Source organism: Schistocerca serialis, chromosome 1, assembly GCF_023864345.2.
Source record: "Schistocerca serialis cubense isolate TAMUIC-IGC-003099 chromosome 1, iqSchSeri2.2, whole genome shotgun sequence".
Lineage (NCBI taxonomy): Eukaryota > Metazoa > Arthropoda > Insecta > Orthoptera > Acrididae > Schistocerca > Schistocerca serialis.
Genome location: NC_064638.1, coordinates 1093002256 through 1093026418, shown reverse-complemented (window position 1 = coordinate 1093026418; position 24163 = coordinate 1093002256). Strand labels below are relative to the sequence as shown.

The following is a 24163-nucleotide window of genomic DNA, read 5'->3' as shown; positions in this document are numbered from 1 at the left end:
AGTTCATTGAGCATGTGGAGCTGATCAGATGACAGGGGCTGTGATGCAAACTTTAGTAATAAACGTTTGTTGCTGCCTGTGAGGAAAGGCATGTATCACTTGTCTTGTGATGTTTATGGGAAAGCCCTTTTCATTGTATCTAACAAAATATATTGTGGAAGTTGAGTTCATGCTCTAAGCAGCTGACCTGCAAGTACCTTGATTTGTTTGCCTCAAAAAACCTTTCTGCAAGCATGCACCATTGATAGAGTACTTCCAAAAGTTGTTGTGACTGTTGAAGTGTCTTGCATAATGGCAGGGTGTTGTGTAGTCTGAATGACAAAATCAGAGAATTGTCTTAAGCTGTATGTAAAAATTTTTGATATGATACAACAGAATTTTATGACAACAGTATAAATCTCTGTCTACACATTTTCACTAATTGGGGAAAGCCTCATTTGTATTTCTACAGACATATATAGCAACTCCATATGACCTATGGTATGTTACTCCAAGCTCAGTGTAACCAGGAATTTGACATCTACTTCAGAATTGTTCGTTTGAAGCAAGTGTTTCCTGAATGGTGACAATATCAATATCATTGTCCAGCAAGAATTTTGACAAGTAGTGACACCTTGCCTCACTAATACTTTTGAAGTTCATTTGGGGGAGTTGGTTAATTGGTCCCATGTTCCTCATTAATGATCTCTGAGAAGAACTGTTTCTGTTGTTTGGTTGATGTGTCATTGTGTGCAACTCCTGAGAGATCCAGAGGATGGTCTGGGTTCCAGTATTGCCGTTGTTCATTTATCACTAGCCAGGAATCATGTGTTGCTTAAAGAATGCTATGAATGTGAACAACTTTACCTCACAATATCTGGAGTATCAAAAAGATAGGAAGAACCATAAAAAGGTGAGGAAGTTTACCCAGCACCAATACTGATTTTGTTTTCCAAGGATGTTGCACCTCCCCAAGTGGCATTACAGGCCTTCTAAAGATTGAAAAATACACAGACTAGGTGATGTCTGCATAGGAAAGCCTGCTGTATAGCTGTATCAAGTATTCAGGTTATCATTGGTCATGTGATACCTCTTTAACCACAATTGGAAGCAGACTAAATAATTGTCTGGTTTCAAAAAACGTAGACCAAATGGCAGCTCCCTATTCACTCCAGAACTTCCCCATGTGAGGTACTATTACTACTACTACTACTACTACTACTACTACAAAAAATACAGCGCCCTCCTAGTGCCAGGAGTGGCATTAAGACTGCATCCCTCAGTGTGTTGGAAAGGGGTTCTGTGTCCCCCTATTAGGTTGCAGCATAGTTGAAACAACCCTGGGCCAACCCACTTGTTGCCACACTTGTGTAGAGTATGCAGCAGATGTTTTGCTGGGACACCCTTATTCATCCTCGATATGGTCCTGATCTCTCCACCCAAGTGATTTCCATATTTTTTGGAGCCTTGAAGAGAGACATCCATGGCTGTCAATTTGCTTTAGATGAAGAGGTGCATGCCTGGGTACAATCATGGTTCTGCAGGCAACTGCAAATATTTTTCCATTAAGACACTGGCCATTGTGTCTTACTGTGGAATAAATGTATTAACAGTTATGGAGATTATTTTTGACATAGTAAACAGTTTACTTACTTTTTTTCTGTCTGTCTTGTTTTGACTTTACTATCTCTTATATTTTATTGTAACTAGATACCTTGCCATGATGAGTCTACTATGCTGACTGCAGCTTCCAGTTAAAGAAGGAGCAGTTAAGAAATTCCTCATTCGCAGAACAAAAACATCTATTGCCTTATCAATTACGGCATTGTGCTCCTGTGAAAGTGATTTCTGGCCAGCTGTAGTTGTGTCTCTGGTTAAAAGTTCTGTGATTGTGTTGTTTCTCACGTTCAACTGTAGACTATTATTTCAAGTTGGCTCAGTAACTGGGCACTTTCCACCATGTTCAGAAATGTTCCTCATAGTTACCCATGCAGTGGTGGACTTGGTGATATGATTTTGGTGTTAAGCAAGTCACGTCACAATCTCTTTCTGCTCTTAATAATTTGGCTGTAACTACCAGATAAACTGCAATATTTTCTCCAGTTAATTGGCATTTTAATAAAATCAGAGCATTATGCCAGTTCTTATTTGCAGAGCCACACTTCTAATTTAACCAAAAGTCAGTCTCTCTGTCTTTGCCAATTTTGGTGACTTCCTTTCAGGCACTGTTCAGTCTGTTTGGTGATTCTAGGTTGGGAAGTTGGCACAGGTGTGCATATAGTTTTCCACTTTCCTTTGAGAAGAAACGGCAAGAGCTGGAGAGCGTAATTTGAAATTAATGACAGATGACAACCCCATAGGAATACTGAAACACACAGTGCATCCCATGTCTAGAAAAAACCCCTGGGGCAGAGGGGTTAGAGCACCATAACATGCCATGTACAAATAAAGTTGAGAAGTATGTTTGTCATGATGCTGATTTAAGAACTAAAATAGCTACAAACACACTCAACTTTGATGTCGTCATGACTTACATGATATAAAATCATTGCGTACTCTCATAATTAGCAACATTTCACTTAGCGTTAAGACTGTCAACACAGACATGCATATTAAGGCAATGAGGCCATGTAAATGGAGGTAAAATCAGTCTTTCTGTTACTGAGTTGCTGTTTTTCCCTTACTGTCTCACCTTACTGAACTTCCTGTGAATTGCTGGTTCACCATGTATGGTCATAGTAACGATGCCAGGTTTATTCTCAGGACCAGGTGTGGTCACATTGTGGAGGGTGCCTTTACCTGGCTTGATTATTTTCTGCAGGCTGTTAGGCTGCAAGCCCTCACTTGGACTAGACTTCAGGCAGCTAACTTTATTAAAATGTTCTTGTAATTTTTTAGAATTTCTTGTCGTTTTGATGACACTTACTTTTAATTTAACTGCATGTCAGTTAAGAAGTTTTGTAATTGATATGTAGAGAAATATAAATGCTTTTAATAAAATATTCAACGGGTTGCATTGTGGGATGGGGGCTCATGACCATCTGTGACCGTCATCCCCTTTCCCCTGAAAACTACTCATGGTTGTACCAGTATAAAATATGTTTAGAAACTGCTGCCAAAGTAGCTGTTTAGGAAATTTGTAACCACATTTAGATACAAGAAGAGAAAAGGATCTACATAGATTTTGTAGAGACCATAGAATCCGCAGATGGATCCACAGGGTATGAAATGTCATACGCGCTATTTAAAACAGTGTAAAGTTATTCGTGTATGAAGGCAGTGCACAATCAATTCTACAATACTATAAAAACTATTATATATTTGTATCTTTTCAACTCCTTCCTTTTTCCCCCTATAGGTAGCATACTGAAGATATCTTGCATTAGTATAACATTTTTTTGTAATATGGGGTATTGCTGTGTACATATCCATGATGATTTCTAGTTCCATAAATAACTTGGATTGATGCTATAAATGCTTAATTAGACAAACATGGTTTGGTGAATCTATCAATAATTATTTTATTTCTCTAAACTACTATCCCATTGTAGGTAATTTGTATATTAAGTTCACGCCTTATTTGCAGAAAATAATAGACGAAAATAAAACAAACTTTCCAGGTCTGTACTTAAGCACTGTGTAATGATAAAATAATAAGATCTTTGCACAGCAAAAAATATATATCTTTGGTTGTTAGGTCTGCTGAAAGTGTTTGTTGATAGTGGTTCAATGCGTGTGCCAACCGTGCACGTCAGTGTCAGGTATAGTGATTCACGGACAAAATTGGAACGGAAGCATGGGTGTTGTCAGTTTTTAAATAGTTCTGTGTTTCCTTGTCTTTTATTTCGAGGGGCTGTATAGCTCTTAATATAGTAAGAGGCCGAAAACTACAAAGTTTTTGTCTCGAAAGGTACTGGCCTCAACGAGCCCAACAGAATTGTGGAAGTATAGTGTATACGGCATGGAAAATTTACTGGAACACGAGCGAACAGCTGGTGGTGTACCAAGTGTGTCACCAGATGTGAGAATTAACATAGAAGGCAGAACGGAAAATAATCTTCCGACAAGTAATGTGGACAATATTCTTTTGTCAGAAGGTGACAACAATCGGAATCCCGCCGGAAAACCATCGAAAGACCTAAATGCAGCGTTTATTCAAAAGGAAAGTGCAACAACAGATGCTTTAGGAAGTGCGAAAAGAAAGCGTAATAATAGTTCAGAAAGTTTAAGTAATGCTGATGAAGGGGAAGGTAAGTATATATTTTTGACACTTCTCATTCAGAACTGGTATTACACCATAACGGTTGTTAGGAAGTGGGCACATGTTTGGGCTTGGTTACATTAGTGAACATATTGTGATTATTGTTAACGCCCGTAACGAATAAGATCATTCAAGAATGTGAAACGAATCGAGGTTGACATTAATAAGCGAAAGACGCCGCTGTCTGACAACAAATTACGTATACGATTACCGATGTTTGTTATTAATAGGTAGCCTTTGAAATATACTTATACTAAACCAAAATGACAATTTCTTGCTTGGCATAAAAGAATCTGAGCAGAAAACAGAACAAAATTAAAGATAGTTAAAAACCAATGCTACAACGAATAGGAAGCAATGACAGCATGGAATACAGACAGTAAAACTCCAAGGTGAAATCTGGACAATTTCTTGACCAGTACTATTTTTAAGAAAGGTGGGAAAATAACATAATTTATTAAATAATAGGAATGTACATCTAAGTCATGTAAGTGGTGGCATTTCTTGCACACAACTTTTCGCAAATTTGCTACTGGACGTGATACTAAGTCTCGGTGAAAAAAAATGTTACTACTGTCTGAATTTGTGAACTGAATACCGAGATTGCATGTGTAACCGAACGTTGGCTTCGCAAAGACTGTTAGGTCAACTATGTTCCCTGTATGCAAACTTGCCATTTATTTATTGCAGAACCAATAGTAAGTGTGATGGAACAGCTATTTTTGAAAAATTTTACAGCAGTAGAAAAGTATCAAAACCCGACAAGAAATAAGTGTGTGAGCTATCTGTAGCTAAGTGATATAAAATGTGATGAAATGAAATCAGTTGTGTGTGGAAGTTAAATGTGGTCTTTTTGCAAGATTCCGATTATAGTAATGAGATGTTAAATATAGCCAGCAGTTTTGGTTTTATATAGACAGTAACTCTCCTACTAGAATTGCTGTCAAAAGTGTAACTGCTGTTGACCAAATTTTTGTAAGACTGTGACCTTAACTATAACACCATACAGTGATCACAAAGCTCCTGTGCTTTGAACTAAACACTGACAGTAAATGCGGGCCAAGAACTAAAGTAATTGATCGGTGTGAGTTCAGTGATGACAGTATCAGTGTGTTCAATTTTATGCTGTCAGGGCAAACATGGGAGGAATATCCACTGTAAAACTTAAGTGAATAGCGTATTTGACAGTTTCCACAATGTGTATCTGGGTCATTCCGTGGTAATTTATGTTAGAAAGTGATGTTTATATTATATGTTTTGGATGATTAACAGAAGGAAATGTTTCTATTAAATATTTTTTACACCCCAAAAGATACCTTATACAGAATGCTCTATAAACCTATATCACAATAATTGTTACATTACTACATTTATAAAACCATATCTTATAATTATTCTTGGTAACTCAAGTTACATTTCCAAGATATGGCTTTTGCATATGATACATTTCTTGTAAGTTTTACACACAATACCAGAAGATCTTACAAGTGTTTTATCAAAGTTCCAAACATTTAATCTCCAATGAAATAAATATTAAAACATAATGAACAGGTAACTCGCATTGCAACATATGGTAACTCACGTTACATTGTCACAGATCAGTCAAACTTGAAATAACAATGGGAATTTACAACACTTGGAGTGTTCACTTTTCTGACAGGCTTGTCTTTAGTGTAGTATATCTCATCTACAATTTTAGGCCACTTCCAAAACTTCCCATCTTTCATCATAACATCAACTATAAACTCACCATTTCCAATTTTAGTAACATTACCAGGAAAATATGAATTGTCACATTTTACCACCACCCAGTAATCTACTTGTATATCTAGTGATTTTTATGTTCTGTTAGTGTCTTCCTCTGCATCTGATGTAGTGGTGTGTCCTACAACTTAATTATTATAGAGTTCCTAGTGATTAATTGTAGAAATGTTCAAGAAAGTTTTGCAGTTCTTGATTAAGTCAGAGAGATGTAGTTTTTTGCTTCTGTGGCTAAAGTCTTATTCACCCATAAGAACTGCTATCACATTAGAAGAAGAATTCAACAATGCTTTTACAGAAATCTTTTGCATTGTGTACAACACATGTCCTGCTTTTCACATTAGACCAAACTTGGCATTTGACAGCCCCACCAATTCCATCCACTGGCCCCTTCCCATGAGAAGTTGCAAAGCTCTTCCATGTAATTCTTTTGGCATGATTCTTACTCTTACTTAGAACTTTTATAGCCTCTGCAATATATCTTTTTTTAAACTGGGAAGCAGGACCATCTTACCACATTGTATCTTCTCTAATATTTTTTGGCAGTTCTTCAAGAAATCTATCAACATACGAATGACAGCGTTTTTTGTGTGGTCCATATTATCAGATACCATCACGTGGGGGTGAGAAGTACCTGATTGCCAAATCATGGCAGTAAAAATACTAATTTGATTCTGCTGCCCAATGTGCACATTGAATTTCATCTTGACTTACACATGTAAATTTTTCAGAAAAGTAGATTTGCATCATGGCAGTTGGCATCGCAGAAGGCAGTCATTGTTTATCACTCTGATAGTTCTTGGATTGCTCTCTCTTAAAGTAGCTGTGCTCTAAAAATTTAAGTCCCATGGTAAGAATATTATCATTAAGATTCTGTAATGTACCTTCTTCCTCTACTTTCAAAATTCTGCCATCACTCTCCTGCCACACATACTATTTCACGCCGTTCTCTTGTACACCAGTATATAAATCAAGAAGTTTGACTGCCAATAAATCTTTACATTTCATTCACTTTCTCATACGACAATTGACTGTAGGCTCTGCACATAGAAAAAATTCTGGCAAGTTACTGGTGTACTTTGGTATTTGAGGTACTGGGCTATGAAGAGAGTTAATAGCGCAGATGAAAATAAGAGTAAGTTGCCAATACAATGTCTTTGCATCCAGGGGCCTGTCTGCTAATGTCATCCCTTTCATAGAATTTGCTCACTTATTTTTTGTTTAGAGATTCTTTCTACTTCTAAAGGTTCAACAAATGTACGATACAGTGATCTAATAACACCTTTATGTTTTCTGGGTGATGCGGGAAGTACACGTTTCACTTTTGATATGGCTTTTCCCATTGAAGACCTATTTTTATATCGTGGAGAAGCAGAACTATTTGGTGTAGCCGAAGATGCTTCCTTTAGCCGCTTCCTGTACTGGGCAGCTCTTTCTCTAACATTCCGTTTCTTGACTGCAGCAATCCTTTCTTGTCCTCTTGTACTCAAACATTTTTCCTGCTTCTGCTTCTTTTCCCTGAATTTTTTCATAGTTTTCTTGTGTTTGATTTTATACTCTTCATATCTGCCTTTGTCTTTCAATTTCTGCCTTTGTCTTTCAATTTCTGCCTTCTTCTTCTCATCTTTTTAGCTACACTGAAAGGCATTCTGCAAAAAATTGCAAATTGTTGTAAAGTAGAAGTAGAAATAGCTATTCCCTATGAGATTTTATGTGGCATATGGAGTTAAGTATACATTAAGTATGTTGAAATATATTGTGTTGCATGTAATTCAGAACCAATCTGACAGCTCAAAATTATAACTAATCGTACAAAAATTATTGTAACTCACATTACGTAAGTAAAGATAACTCATGTTACGTGAATTAAATATCCTATGCCAGGAAAAGGTTTCCTGGAGGAAATTTATTTGAGATCCCAAATTATCAGGTACACTCATGTGAATGACAGCATGGCATATAAGTTTCTATACTTTAATGTATTTTGTGAAAATCGTAAAAAAAATTGGCATTTGGTAACTCATGTTACACATTTTGGGTTAGGTTATATAAATTTTTTTATGTTTATCGTGATTAAATTGTTTGCTTCTAGAAATATACCAAACAGAAGAAGTTACACACTTTAAAGTTATATACAAACCATAAAAAATTATTATAAATTTCATGATTTTTTTCTTACATTCAAATTGATCAGATCTTCTGCATGAACAGACTCAACAATAGTCTTCAAAACAATGGCTCCCACAAGTAAACAATAGGTCTTGGAGGGAAAAACCAATCTTGCCAGCAAAATTCAATACCCAACCTACATATGTAACGGGGGGAAAATATTCCCACAGAAAAATTAATTTTTTGGTTGTGATTCCTCGTTTACATGGAATGACCCATCTGCATTATTTTCACATAGCATTTCTAATTAAAAAGAAAGCTTAAGATTGTAAAAAACAAATTTTGGATAAAAATGGTATTACAACTTCCAGTAGAAAGAGGAAAAATTCTCCACTCTGCCGAACACAAGAATACTACATCAGAATATAGAAATTATGCGTGTGGGGGGGGGGGGGGGATATTCAACAAGGGAGTAAAAGATGGCAAATAAGAACCACATTTCAAGTGCAAAAAATAAAATGAAAGCTGTCTCGAAGGCTATTGGAGCAGAAGCTGGCACAGAATGGTCTTCGTCAAAGAATATATCTCTGCAAATTGAAAATAACTCACCCTCAAATCCAAAAGATGTAGCTCATAAGTTTAACATGTATTTTATGTTTATAGCAAATCAGTGTGAATACAGACCTATGTGGCTACCAAATTTATTTAAATACTATTGTTAAGTTGTGTTCCTTCAAGAAGTCAGAGAGAGAGATATGAAGCAAATACTGAGGTCACTCAAAAACAAATATTCTTGTGGGCTGAATGGTGTGCCAGATTGCATACTCAAAAACTCCTCTCATTATGCAATAAAACCACTAATGTATGTTGTAAACATACCCTTATCAACTGAAATCTTTCTTGGAAGTGTAAAAGCAGCTAAAGTAACTCCTCTGTTCAGAAAGAAGGGGACACTGAAAATGTGAAAAACTATTTTACAGCATCACAACTCATTGTTTTCTCAACAGGAGGTTTCAAAGCTACACTACAAAAAAATTCATTACTGTCACCAAATCAGCATGGCTTCAGCAAGTCCAAATCTTCATTTAGCCTAACAGCTATGTATGAGTACTTAGCTATTTTTAAAGCACTGGATGCTCATATTTTTGTAAGTCTCTCAAAAGCATTTGACATAATTGACCATTACCTTTTTTAGTCGCAAATTTGCTCAAAATGGTGTCGGAGGGATCCCAAATCATTGTATAAGATCTTACCTAGAAGACAGGCAGCAGATGGTGATTTTAAGGCATAATAACATTAAAGAAAATGTCATTATATCAATAACATCACATCTATCCAATAAATCATCAATAAAATGTGGAGTGCCACAAGGCTCTTTGCTAAGAACTTTATTTTTCCTTCTTTGTATTGATGATTTAAATGACATGAAAGTGAAAAAATAAATCTTGCATAATGGCGGTGAAGACACTGTGCAAGTTCAAAAAATCACAGAAAATGACTGGGAAACAACAACAGTAGTAAAACTCGGCGTGTTATCACACCTCAAAGAAAGGAGACAAACACCCAACATCAAAGCCATTACAAGTTGTAGATTGTGCAGCAGACCACAGCTACCAACATAAACATTCAGTAGTTTCATGTAAGAAAGGAAACAAAGTTATCCACCGAAGATAGCCCAAAAAAGTGATGCAACATGTCTGGGTGAGACAAAATTCTTACGGTCTCTTGCATAAGGCAGGATTCCTCATCCAACAGTCAAATTATTCAGCAGCCCACCTAATGAGTTAAAAATTGCAGCAACATAAAAATATATTTAAATATAAACACCCACACACAAATAAATTTGACTTGTCTTATATTCAGTACACCATTTAAATATGTAATGAATCAAATGGACCAAATAAATGAAATTAAATGTCAGATCAGGTGGAAGTTTACTAGTTTGGTATGGTTTTATTTTTGTAGTCAACGGAAAATTGCATTAGGTAAGTACAAACAAACCAAATTGTATTCTATGAAAAACAAGTGTGTGTGTGTTGATGACACAAGCTTTCATATTTTTCATATGAAAGTGAATTTGCTGATGGAAGCCACTACTGTTTATGCCATTTCTTCTCATTTTCTGCCCTACTGTTTGATAAGTTGGAAAGGATTAATTTACTTTACCCTTTACTTGCTAAATCTTCCCCCCCCCCCCCCCCCCCCCAATTGTGATGCAGTGCAACAAACTAGATTCTTCATACAGTTATTTCCAAATGATTAAAACTTTTAATCCATGTTAAAACTCACATTACCCAGTGTTTCACTAGCAGGCACATAAAATGGACATGCTAGTGATAACCCTTTTTGCTGTTAACTGTACGTACTGAGCAGCTCCCAATACCTTGTCACATTTACATTTAAACACTGAGACCCATACTACACTGGGAAAGAATTTTGTCAAATATTTCTTATAAAAGACATTTTAGAACACCTTTGACAGTGTACTGGAGTATTTTTATCATAACTTTCTTAAAAGTTGAAGCATTGTCCTAGCTTTCATAAAAGGTCTGTCAAAAAATCTTTGACAGTGTAACATAGAGCTAGTGACCTACCCATGACCGATTTCACTGCACAGCTAGGTACATAGCCTTTTTCGTAAAGAAGCCATCAATAATGCAAATTTCATTTAGTGCAGTTAATTAATGATTCCATTTTTTATACTTGCCTCGCACGACTCATCTTGGTAATACGGGTGTCAAAGATTTGTATGTTCACATAAGAAATGTTCATGTAGTATCATCGTGTTTAGTGCCTATTTTGTTACCTACTGTGTAATAATATATGAATATTATTGTGGTAAGGGAATGCCAAACCCTTCTGCCTCTACGCCACAAATGACAACCTTAAATTTTTGTGAGTGAGTTGTAGTTAGATACATAGTTTTTCTGTTTATAACGAATGTGAGATAGTGAAGTTTGGTCCTCCTCAGTTTAAAGTGAATAGGCAGACATGTTAAATATATGCTATGTCTTTACACACAGTTTTAGTTGTCACTTGGCTAATATTTTTAAGCACCGACATCACATTTCCTGAAAGACTGTTGAAGCTGTTTTAGCTTAAGCAGAGGAAGACTGTGGTGCAGCTTGGAAGTACTTAAGCTACAATCAAAATAATTGTGTGGCTTAATTAGTGAAGTATAAAGTGACAGTAATAGAAGAAACAGAAAGAGTCAAACAGATCTCTTGTATTTTCTAATTACCCATTCTGTGTCATTCACCAGCCATAGCTGGACAGACACCATCAAGTTTACGGTAATAATAGTACAATAAAATGATATAATGTTGCAGTTCAAACTATGACATTTAAATGAACACTATAAAATATAAAGTTAAGAATTAGATTACAGTATACTTTACAGTAAAAAGATAATCAGTATTAGAACATAGTGTAGTAAAATATCAGAATTGCTGTTTTGATAATCACTAGAGTTCCAGCTCAGATAGGCACTGTTTTATTACCAGAGAAGCATTCTTCAGTACTGTACAATGGTTACTCTTTTAATATGCAAAAAAAAGTTCTAAATTGTTTGATGAGTAATGAATGAATATTGTTAAGTAGAGGATGAATAATGTTAGTGGCATGTTGACCTGTCTATACTGCCTTTGTAGTGATTGCTGTATTGATGAACTTCTTTCCTCTTTCTGTGGGTCTTATTACTTGTCTTTGAGTGAACAAAACAACTGAAAGTATATTGACTGAAAACAGTCAGGTCTCTTAAACTGGTTTGCAGTGGACTTTTTTTTTTTTTTTTTTTTTTTTTTTTTTTTTTTTTTTTTTTTTTTTTTTTTTTTTGAGATACTCGCCCCATTGCTTTCTTTTTCAATAAAAGCAAATTCTTGCAGCCTCCAGATGGCTGCACAGTAACAGCCACAGCTGATGTAACTGTGGAACATTGCTTGGGCTACTGTTAGTAGATACTGTTATTTTAATTTTTTATTTTACACATCTAGTTCCATAGGACAAAATTGAGGAGCAAATCTCCAAGGTCATCAAATGTGTCAGTACATGAAATTACAACAGCCAAAAAAGACAAGCCATAAGTTTAAGTAAACACTATCAACCATATAACATAGGAATCAGCTTAATTTTTCAAGAAACTCCTAGACAGAATAGAAGGAAATTTTTCAGTCTCATTTGAAGCGTGTGGATTACTGCTAAGATTTTTGAATTCTTGTGATAGCTTATTGAAATTGGATGCAGCAGTATATTGCACACCTTTCTGCACAAGTCAAGGAAATGCGATCCTAATGCAGGTCGAACTGCCCGTTTCCGAGCCAAAAATATTCTTTGATAATGGGAAGAGTTACCCAAAATATAATACCATACGACATAAGCAAATGAAAATAAACAAAGTAGACTAATTTTTGTGCCTTGTGATCATTTAACTTCAGATATTGTTTGAATGGGGGGGGGGGGGGGGGGGGGGGGGGGGAGGCAGCATTAAGTCTTTGAACAAGATCTTGAGCATGGGCTTTCCACGACAATTTACTAAACACCTAGAAATTTGAACTTTTCAGTTTCACCAATCATATGCCCATTCTGTGAAATTAAAACGTCGTGTTTTGTTGAATTGTGTGCTAAAAATAGTAAAAACTGGGTCTTATTGTGGTTTAGCATTCGTTTATTTTCTACAAGCCGTGTACTTAGGTCACGAACTACCCTGCTTGAAACACAGCCATTGTTGCACATAACATCCTTTACTACCAAACTGGTGCATTAAACAAACAGAAATATTTTACAATTACCTGTGATACTCTAGTATTACGGGCATATCATTTATATAAATAAGGAACAGGAGTGGGCCCAACACTGATTCCTGGTGTATCCCCAATTTGCCGTGCCCCACCCAGACTCCACATCACAGCCATTCTCAACACTGTGAATAATGACCTTTTGCTGTCTGTTGTTAAAGTAAGAGGTGAACCAATTGTGAGCTACTCTCCGTATTCCATAATGGTCCAACTTCTGGAGCAATATTCTGTGATCAACACAATCAAACACCATAGTTAAATCAAAAAATCTGCCTAGCGTTCGAAACCTTTTGTTTAACCAATCCAACACATCTTGGAGAAAAGTGAATATAGCATTTTCAGTTGTTAAAGCACTTCTAAAGCTGAACTGTGCATATGATAGCAAATTATGTGATATAAAAAAATGATCAGTTATCCTTACTTTTCAATAACTTTAGCAAACACTGATGGCATAGAAATAGGTCTAAAAATTATCTACATTAGGGTCAGTCCATTTTAAATCACCCAGGCGGTGTTGCTCAACATTTTTTATTTTCTTGATTTTTTTTATCATGAGTTCCCTATAGGCAGACATTCACAAAATACTGTTTTAAAATTGTGATAGTTTTTTTCTGGCAGCCGTTTTTACAATGGCGGTTGGGCAAATTTTAGTGGAAATCGACATTTGCGGAAAGTTTAATTGCCATGTTATTTTAAAAGATATCAGAATAATTCAAAAACCAGTGTGCTCAGCATGAAATGAACTTAAGGCATAATTTTTTTAAAAAATTTTTTTTTTAATTTTTCTATCATGCGCGAGTCACTCAAACTCTTTCTGTAAAGACTCTGATAAAATTTATCGATCTTCACTTTTTAAGGTCTTCAGTTTTCATGAAGGAAGAGAGACTCACTAATAATATGTTATCTCTGTGTAGTGTACGTACATAACTACCTGCAGTAAAAGTTGCAGTCCTGAGAATGCACTCCTGTTTTTTCTAGAGCTTTTAAAAAATGGCCAAAACCCTTATAACGTCAATTTTTGCAGGTCAATATCTAAAAAGGGACTGAATGAAAACAAGTGAAAATTTTACAGAATGTTCTTTATTCTCATGGGAATATCTCACAAAAAAATTATGACTGAGACTCAACTACATTGAGAGTAATAGAGCAGCAAATTTCAGTAAAAACGCTACCCCTCTACATGCTCGTGCAGTGCCAAGTTAGCAAACAAGGGCTTGAAATTATTGCAGTTGACATTGGTCAAATGATGTTTAAATCATTACATACAATAAATGATCAAATATTTCTACTTTTAAATAACAATGGGCAGAGATAACAATTGGTAAGAGTTCTATTTCTTAAAATTAACGGTACATTTGTTGTACTACACTTGCGTACATTATACACATAATAATGTTTCTCCATGTACACAGATTTAAAACTTCAGTTGTAACTACTTGCCAGCTGCAATTTTCATTGGGGAGTTAAACAAACACGATATTTCATTGCATAGTTTATCAGTTATGTTGTGTGTTCTACCAGACACTTTGTGAATTCCTTTGGAGTTACTTTTCATATTACTTTCTTTGCAGGACCCAAGACAATAAATAAGTGAATAATAGTTTTGTAAGTGTAGATCTGAAGTCTACAATCTTCAACTGTTTTCAAGAATAGTAGATTTTTCAAGTATTGAAATGAGTTGTTTTGTGAGTGAACTAATAAGTGAACAGTGCCATAAACAACACTGCAAGAAGAGTGAGTGACTTGCCAGCTGAAGAACAATGTTTGTTAAAATTAATAATTTCGAAAGAAATTTCTAATATTTGTTATTATCACAAAGATAAATATTTAGACAAATACAACCACATTTTTGGTAAAAAGTGTTGTGACCCATTTGGTACTCACAAAAAGCCAGTTAAAAATGGTTTGCGTAAAATACTAGTTGAACACCTAAACAAAACAAAATGTGGATATTAACCTAATTCCTGGACAAGCTCTATGCCCAACTTGCACATCAAGAATATTTGTAAATAAACCAGCTGAAAAAGTGGCAATTAGTGTTGAGAATGATCCTGAATTTCTTCCTGGGCCTTTTGAATTGGTTGAGGATGATCCTTTGCATCAAGTAGAATCAATCTGTGAAACTTTGGAATTATCTCCTTTATGTAAAATAATAAAGCTCAACAGAGACCAGCGACTATCAGCTTTACAAAGAAAAACTGATAAAATTACAAGTGCTGTCAAGCAAAAATTGGAAGAATCTCTCCATAATGACTTAGATGCTCAGAATGGAAATAGTACAGAAAATGTACAAAGTGAGTATGATATACTTATTACCAAAATGAAAGAAAAATTCAAAGTTTCCAGTAAAGATGACAAAATAAAGATAATTAGCCTCTTGCCAAGATCATGGTCAAAGAAAAAAATAATCGAGGAATTTGGTGCATCTGAATACATGGTGAAGTTAACTAGGCAGCTAGTTATGGATCAAGGTATCTTACCACATCTTTTGAAAAGACAATTTGCCAACAAAATAAGTGAAGTTGTTATTAACAGTGTTAAAGAATTTTACGAGGATGATGACAATGGTCGCATGTGTCCTGGTAAAAAGGAATGTGTTTCAACTGTGATTGACAATGTTAAAGTGCAGAAGCAGAAAAGGTTAATTCTTCTCTCGCTGAATGAGCTCTATAGCCTCTATAAACAAAAATACCCAGATAACAAAATTGGCCGCTCTATGTCTTGTGTTCTATGACCAAAGTGGTGTGTTCTTCTGGGTTCATCAGGAACTCATACTGTATGTGTTTGCAAACATCATCAAAACGCAAAGCTTATGATGGAAGGAGCAAAGCTTAATGCAAATTATAAAGATCTGATAGCTTTCATGGTATGTGATATTGATAATGAAAAATGTATGCTTGACATATGTGCAGGATGTCCTGGACCAGATACCCTACTTGATATCTTAAAAAATGAACTTCACATCTTGCCTGATGAAGTAGTTTTCAAACAATGGGTACAAACTGATAGAGTTGACCTTATTACAAAGGTAATGCCCAGTGAGGAATTTTTACTGTCTCTTGTCGATAAGCTGGTGCTTTTAAAATCCCATCACTTTATCTCAAAAGCTCAAGCCCAGTATTTTAAGGAAACGAAAGAAAACCTGAAAGAAACCCACTGTTTAGTGATTGGTGATTTTGCACTCCACTGAAACTCACAACAGTGTCTGGTAAAACACACAACATAACTGATAAACTATGCAATGAAATATCGTGTTTGTTTAACTCCCCAATGAAAATTGCAGCTGGCAAGTAGTTACAACTGAAGTTTTAAATCTGTGTACATGGAGAAACATTATTATGTGTATAATGTACGCAAGTGTAGTACAACAAATGTACCGTTAATTTTAAGAAATAGAACTCCTACCAATTGTTATCTCTGCCCATTGTTATTTAAAAGTAGAAATATTTGATCATTTATTGTATGTAATGATTTAAACATCATTTGACCAATGTCAACTGTAATAATTTCAAGCTCTTGTTTGCTAACTTGGCACTGCACGAGCATGTAGAGGGGTAGCGTTTTTACTGAAATTTGCTGCTCTATTACTCTCAATGTAGTTGAGTCTCAGTCATAATTTTTTTGTGAGATATTCCCATGAGAATAAAGAACATTCTGTAAAATTTTCACTTGTTTTCATTCAGTCCCTTTTTAGATATTGACCTGCAAAAATTGACGTTATAAGGGTTTTGGCCATTTTTTAAAAGCTCTAGAAAAAACAGGAGTGCATTCTCAGGACTGCAACTTTTACTGCAGGTAGTTATGTAAGTACACTACACAGAGATAACATATTATTAGTGAGTCTCTCTTCCTTCATGAAAACTGAAGACCTTAAAAAATTGAAGATCGATAAATTTTATCAGAGTCTTTACAGAAAGAGTTTGAGTGACTCTCTTGCATGATAGAAAAATTTTAAAAAAATTATGCCTTAAGTTCATTTCATGCTGAGCACACTGGTTTTTGAATTATTCTGATATCTTTTAAAATAACTTGACAATTAAACTTTCCGCAAACGTCGATTTCCACTAAAATTTGCCCAACTGCCATTGTAAAAATTGCTGCCAGAAAAAAACTATGACTTATAAAATTTTTTAAAACAGTGTTTTGTGAATGCTTGCCTATAGGGAACTCATGATAAAAAAATTAAGAAAATCAAAAATGTTGGGCAACGAATTTTATTCATATTGGGTGATTTTAAATGGATTGACCCATTATCCCTCTCCCCATTTTTTGTAAAGCAGCTTTACTACTGAGTACTTCAATTGTTCAGGAAACTGACCATTCTTAAAGGAAACATTACAAATACGGCTAGGTACAGGGTTGACAAGTGGAGCACAATACTTTAATATTCTGCAAGGCATTCCATCATATCCATGAGAGTCTTTAGTCTTCAGTGATTTAATTATTGACTCAATCTCCCCCTTGCCAGTACCACAGAGGAGTATTTCAGACATCAGTCTTGGAAAGGCATTTTCCAAGAGTGTTCTATGATTGCCTGTAAAAACTGAGCTTTTATTTAATTCACCAAGAAAATGATTGTTAAATGCTGTACATATATCTGACTTGTCGGTAACAGTAGTATTTTTACTACGAACTGACTATATCATTGACCTTGTGCTGTTAACCACACTTTCTTGGTAACTGGCCGTGTAATTGTAATTTTATCCTGCGAATTAGCTATTGTTTTTGTGTACCACACACTCGTTACCTTCCTAATAACATTTCTAAGTACCTTACAATACTGTTTGTAATGGCTATGGTAGCTTGATTGTGACTTCTCTAACATTTTGATGTAATTCCCACTTTGCTCTACATGATATCCCACTAGTCATCTACCCAGCCTGCCTCATGCTGCTAGTCCTCTGTTTAGAGCATTTTACTGGAAAACAATTTTCAAAGAGCATGAGAAATGTGTTAAGGAAAGCACTATATTTGTCATCTTTGTTATCGGTATTATAAACATCTTGTCACTCTTGTTCATTAACGAGGTTTAAAAGCACTCTGTTGCTGCTGATTAGCTATCCTACATAGTTTGTAATCATATATAACATTTGCTTGATTACAAAAGCCTTTTAGTGTTAAAATTTGTGCATCACGGCCATTCACCCTTTTACTAGTAAAATGCCCATCTGGTAATGAAGAATGAATAAAAATATTTTCTACGGCTGTGCTACTGTTCCCCTGCTTCATGGTTGGAAAAAAACACAATCTATATCAGATCATATGAGTTTAGGAGATCTACCAACATCTTTTTTCTTGCACAATCATATACAAAATTAATATTGAAGTCACTACATATAGCTAATTTTTGGTACTTCCTATAAAGTGAACCATGAACCCTCTCTAGCTGGAGCAGAAATGCTCTGAAGTCAGAGTTAGGGGACCTATAAAAAATAATTAGAAGCTTAGTTTCATGAAATTCAACTGTCTTTGCACAACATTCAAACACCTGTTCAGTGCAGTGCTGTGATACCTCTATGGACTCAAATGGAATACTGGTTTTTTTTATGTTCAAGGCTACTCCCTCAGTCTGCAAAGAACTACTTGAAAAACAGCCAGCTAATCTGTATCCTGGTACAGGAAGCCTCTGAATTGTCAAATTACTTAAGTGGTGAAACTTCCTGGCAGATTAAAACTGTGTGCCCGACCGAGACTCGAACTCGGGACCTTTTTTCCTTTCGCGGGCAAGTGCTCTACCAACTGAGCTACCGAAGCACAACTCACGCCCGGTACTCACAGCTTTACTTCTGCCAGTACCTCGTCTCCTACCTTCCAAAGGTTTGAAAGGTAGGAGACAAGGTACTGGCAGAAGTAAAGCTGTGAGGTTTGGAAGGTAGGAGACGAGGTACTGGCAGAAGTAAAGCTGTGAGTACCGGGCGTGAGTTGTGCTTCGGTAGCTCAGTTGGTAGAGCACTTGCCCGCGAAAGGCAAAGGTCCCGAGTTCGAGTCTCGGTCGGGCACACAGTTTTAATCTGCCAGGAAGTTTCATATCAGCGCACACTCCGCTGCAGAGTGAAAATCTCATTCTGTAAACATCCCCCAGGCTGTGGCTAAGCCATGTCTCCGCAATATCCTTTCTTTCGGGAGTGCTAGTTCTGCAAGGTTCGCAGGAGAGCTTCTGTAAAGTTTGGAAGGTAGGATACGAGGTACTGGCAGAAGTAAAGCTGTGAGTACCGGGCGTGAGTCGTGCTTCGGTAGCTCAGTTGGTAGAGCACTTGCCCGCGAAAGGCAAAGGTCCCGAGTTCGAGTCTTGGTCGGGCACACAGTTTTAATCTGCCAGGAAGTTTCATATCAGCGCACACTCCGCTGCAGAGTGAAATTCTCATTCTGGATACTTAAGTGGTGCTCTAATAAACCGGTAATGCCTGAGTCAACATCTATAAGCAGTTCACTATTTCTCTAATACTTGTTATATTTTGTTAAAATATGCTGATTCCTTCTCTACATGGATACCTGACCTCCTCTGAAGGAGATTTCTTTGTTAGAGGGACTTCCTTTAAGCAGATACACCTAGCTGACTTCTGTCTTTAAAAAAAAAAAGGTGAAGTCTAACACCAATTACTGCAGGAATTTCTCCTAAATAATCCCACCAGCACCCACTACACTGTCACCTATAAGATTTGCCAGCCTTCCCTTCCTACACATACCGAGGAGCAAGCCATGCCTGGTGAAACTCGACCTGTTGATACTCAGCTAGCATCACCGCAATGTGAGCCATGCCCTCCGGCCTCCACCATTAGTGCTCTCTCCAGCCTCATGTTAACACATCTTCCTGCAACATTAAGATGATGCGGATCATGGTGCTGAAACAGTTGCACATAGTGCCACCAGTTTGAGTAGCTATCTTTACCAGGTCACCACGTACACCATATTCCCCGACCCTACCAAGACTATTCCCTGCTCCACCCACAATCTCTACCTGATCCTCTTTCATAAAATTCCTACATAACTTCCATATGCTGTCAGTCACTTGAGCCAACCCTGCACTAGGCTTCACAATGCTGGTGACCTGGTACTCACTCCCCAACACTTCCTGCCAACTGCTATCCCACACTTCTACTGTGCGAACTATCTAACAGCAGAATCTTCTTCTTTCTGTTAGAATTTGCAACTATGCTTCCTAACTTCTGAGGACTGTTGCATATTTCCTACACCTACACGAGGCTCACCTCCTCTTAACTCTGACAGTTAGTCAAATCCATTGCATAAACACAAAGTACAAATGTGTGAATATCTCCTTCTCCTAGTTACCAAGTGCCAGTTTCCATTCCCCAGCATCCTTGACCCTCCTCAACCTATGTAGTTCCTCCTTTGTGTCGTGTAACTGCATCTGAAAGGTCCAGATCTTACACCCCCGCTCCTCTATCAACTTAATTCTACTACAGATTCTGCATTCTCAAGAGAGGATCTCGCTAGAATGCCCACTGGCTTCCCCACTGCATAACACCACCCCCCCCCCCCCCCCCCATGAAAATACTTTGAACACATCCAGCACCATAACCCACTACTCACAAACCTACGACAAAGCCCACACTTCTCACTATTGGCAAAATTTTAACAGTTACTGAAAAAACTAAATGCTTACGTTACCTAAGTTCGATTATTATATTCTTTAGTTTCCTTGAAAGGTATAGAACCTGTGAGTGTTTGGAACATTCATATATAGTGTGTTGTTGCCAGGGTATTTGTATTGGCAAAAATGCCCAGAAACTTAAAATCTGCTGTCACCCAGTGCTTCAGTACCAGCCTCAGTGTTTTGCCTTCATTATCTTTCACCTTGTTCATAATAAAACAAGGCTACAGAATAGGACTTCGACTGACAGCCTGAACTACATTCTCCCCTTTATTATGTCATTAATGAAAATTAAGAACAAGAGAGGCATTATTATTGGTCCATGTGGCATACCGAGTTTTAACTTCAACTGAGTCTGTTCGTCTCCTTGCACTTATACAATATGTTGTCTGTTATTTAGATAAAATTCAGTAATTATTAAATTGTCTTTCCCGAATCCACCCCAGTTGTCCAGTTGCGGAAACGAGACCTACAGTTTAACGTGGAAACCGAACCAACGTGTTGTTTCATGTGACTCCTCACATCATTGAGAGGTGAAAGCTAGGTAAAACACAGACTGAAAATTCTGTGGCCCAACTGGGATTCAGTCCCACAACCTCTTGGTTACTGCTAGATCACCAGGCCCGACTACAGGACCTTATTTGAGAACAATCAAATGCCGTATTAAGGTCGCTTAATGCCATTGCTATAGACTCCTTGCCTTCAAAGATGCAGACTATTTTGTAACTAACACCCCTGTGGGTCCCGGTGTTAGAATAGGCCCGAGGTATTCCTGCCTGTTGTAAGAGGTGACTAAAAGGAGTCTCACACCTTTCAGCTTTTGTGTGATGGTCCCCTGCAACGTTTGATCTCCATTTTTCAATATGTCCCGAAGAGCAAACCAGTTGGGGAAGGGTGCCTAACGTGATGCATCATGTCCATCATGCATTGAGGTCTTTAGCCCACTTTCTCGTCGAGGCATTGCAGATCTGCCCACCCTCCATTTCTTGGGCAAGGACACCGTCACGGGTGCATTTTCCTCCATCCATTATGCAAAGTCGTTTTCTGTGCCAACGATGGCCATGGAATTCTTTGCACCTCATTTCCAAACACTGTAGCCAGTCCGTTGTATTGGGGCCACCATGTACCCTGTTGGCTGTAGCACCCTGACTACGCAGGGATTGCTCTGCTGATGCCTGCAACATTAACTCCCCTCGTATGCCAAGCAGTAGATGCCTGTCACCCTGGGGCATCGGGACTCCCGGCAATGGCCATCCTGCCAGGTGGCCTTTGCTGCGGCTGGGTGGCACCTGTGGGGAGGTCAGACTGGGTGGCATCAGGCCAGGTGACGCGGGATGGTGCGTACGACATCACCACTTGGTGGTGATCAAATGCCAGCGGTCTCTTAAGCATTCCAAGTCTCAGTACAATGCAAGGAAGCATGATCCTAAATCATTTCCCTCCCTGGCCACACCACGGGAGGAAGGCTAGGCTATGGATGGCAGCGAACCTTATTCGCCCCAGAACGTCGTATGTTCGAGAGCTGATGGGGGCTCCTTTGTCTCGATGAAGCCTCAGTTTTTTGTAGAGCATTTAGAGAACAAGTTCAGGGAGGTGGAGGGCTTGTCCAAAATGCGGTCAGGTTCAGTCTTGATGAAAACAGCATCCTCTGCCCAGCCACGGGTATTACTCACTTGTGAAAAGCTGGGGGATGTTTCCGTTACCATCACCCCTCATAAGAGCTTAAATATGGTCCAGAGTATTATATTCCACAGTGTCCTTCATTTGCAGTCCGGCGACGAGCTGTGCGCCAACTTAGAACGATGAGGAGTTTATTACATCTGGCACATCTCTTGGGATCCAAGGGATAATCAGGTTGCCACCCGTGCCTTCATCTTGGCCTTTAGGGGTGACACATTACCCAAGATGGTCAAGGTGATGGTCTGCTTCTGTGATGTCAAGCCATATATCCCTCCCCCAATCTAGTGCTTTAAGTGCTGAAAGTTCGGCCATATGTCTTCCTGCTGTACTTCCAGTATCACATGTTGAGAATGTGGACACCCATCCCATCACAATACTCCAAGTGCCCTGCCTCCCATCTGTGTCAGCTGCAGAGAGTGTTGTTCCCCTTGGTCACCAGACTGCAGGATTTTACAGCGAGAAAGGAAAATCATGGAATGCAAGACCCTGGACCGACTGACCTACACTGAGGCTAAGAGTAAATATGAGTGTCTACATCCTTGATTATGACCTCCTCTTATGCCGCCGCTGTGAGAACAGTTGTAGCCTCCTCAGTTCCACGAGTTTCTGTCAGCTCTCAGGGCCGGAAGCCTACACCTGCCCCCTTGATGGTGGGGGGCAGTTCCCTCCCTGTTCCTCCCGCACCACCTACCTTGGGAGCACTGTCCCCCCAACCATCGGGGACACTAGTCCCCACTTCTGAGCTGCAGGAGCGTAAGTCTTCTTCGGCTCCTCTCACTAAGAAGGGGTCCCTTGGGTCACTACCCTTCCCAGGTTTATGCCAGTGGGTAAGATGACACCCCCCAGTGGCTGAAGAGCCCAGAAGCAGCTGGTCGTAGGTCTTCACGATCATCATCCCAGCCAGAGAAACCCAAGGAGCAGCAAGAGAAATCCAAACCAAGGGAAATGTGTTGGCACCCACACCACCACTACCTACAAGCTCTGCGTCTGCGGATGAGGTGAAGATTCTGGCATCCGCTGAGTACCTAGATCTCACCAGACCCTCGGGCACAATGGATATAGACTGCTTAGGCAAAAAGTCGGTGGCAGCAGGTGACTCTGAGGCGTAGACTGCCTCATTGAGTGTTCCATGCCTTCCCAGTCTCATGATCACGGGTTACCCTTCAGTGGAATTGCGGTGGTTTTTTCCACCTCCTATCTGAGCTATGGCAACTGTTAAGCTTTACACCTGCTTTCTGCATTGCCCTCCAGGAAACCTGGTTCCCCTGATGCAGACCCCTGCCCTTCGTGGCTACAGGGGATAATCTAAGAACCGTAGTTAATATAATAGTGTGTCAGGTGGAATTTGTGTTTATGTCCTGAACTTGGTATGCAGTGAACGTGTGCCCCTTCAAACTCCTCTTGAAGCTGTGGCTGTCAGGATATGGACAATGCACGAAATAGCTGTCTGCAACATATACCACCCTCCGGATGGTGCGGTACTCCTGAACATATTGGCTACACTGATTGATCAACTCCCAAAACCTTTCCTACTTTTGGGAAATTTTAACAGCTAAAACCCCTTGTTGGGTAGCACCATGTTCACTTACCGTGGCAGAGATGTCTAAAATTTACTGCCCCTACTTGACCTCTGCCTGTTAAATACTGGGGCCGCCATACATTTCTGTGTGGCTCATGATAGTTACTCGCCCATTGAATTATCAATTTGCAGCCTAGGACTTCTCTTATCTATCCATTGGACAGCACATGACGACATGTGTGGTAGTGACCACTTCCCCATCTTTCTGTCACTCCCCCTGGCATATGCCCATGGACGCCTACCCAGATGGGCTTTAAACAAGGCAGGCTGGGTAGCCTTCACCTCTGCTGTCACCGTTGAATTTCCCACACACGGTGCCATCGATGTTGTGATTGAGCAGGTCACTACAACAATCGCTTCTGTAGTGGAAAACGCGATCCCTTCTTCTC

General features: G+C 38.3%; 1 protein-coding gene across 1 annotated transcript in view; it reads left to right on the top strand.

Annotated features, from left to right (window-relative positions):
• The first annotated feature begins 3687 nt into the window (after positions 1-3687).
• LOC126416124 (traB domain-containing protein) overlaps positions 3688-24163 on the top strand; it is a 107279-nt gene continuing 86803 nt past the window's right edge. Inside the window, exon 1 of the mRNA XM_050083653.1 lies at positions 3688-4229. Coding sequence (XP_049939610.1) covers positions 3941-4229 — 289 coding nt within the window. The 5' untranslated portion in view covers positions 3688-3940. The remainder of the gene's footprint in view (positions 4230-24163) is intronic.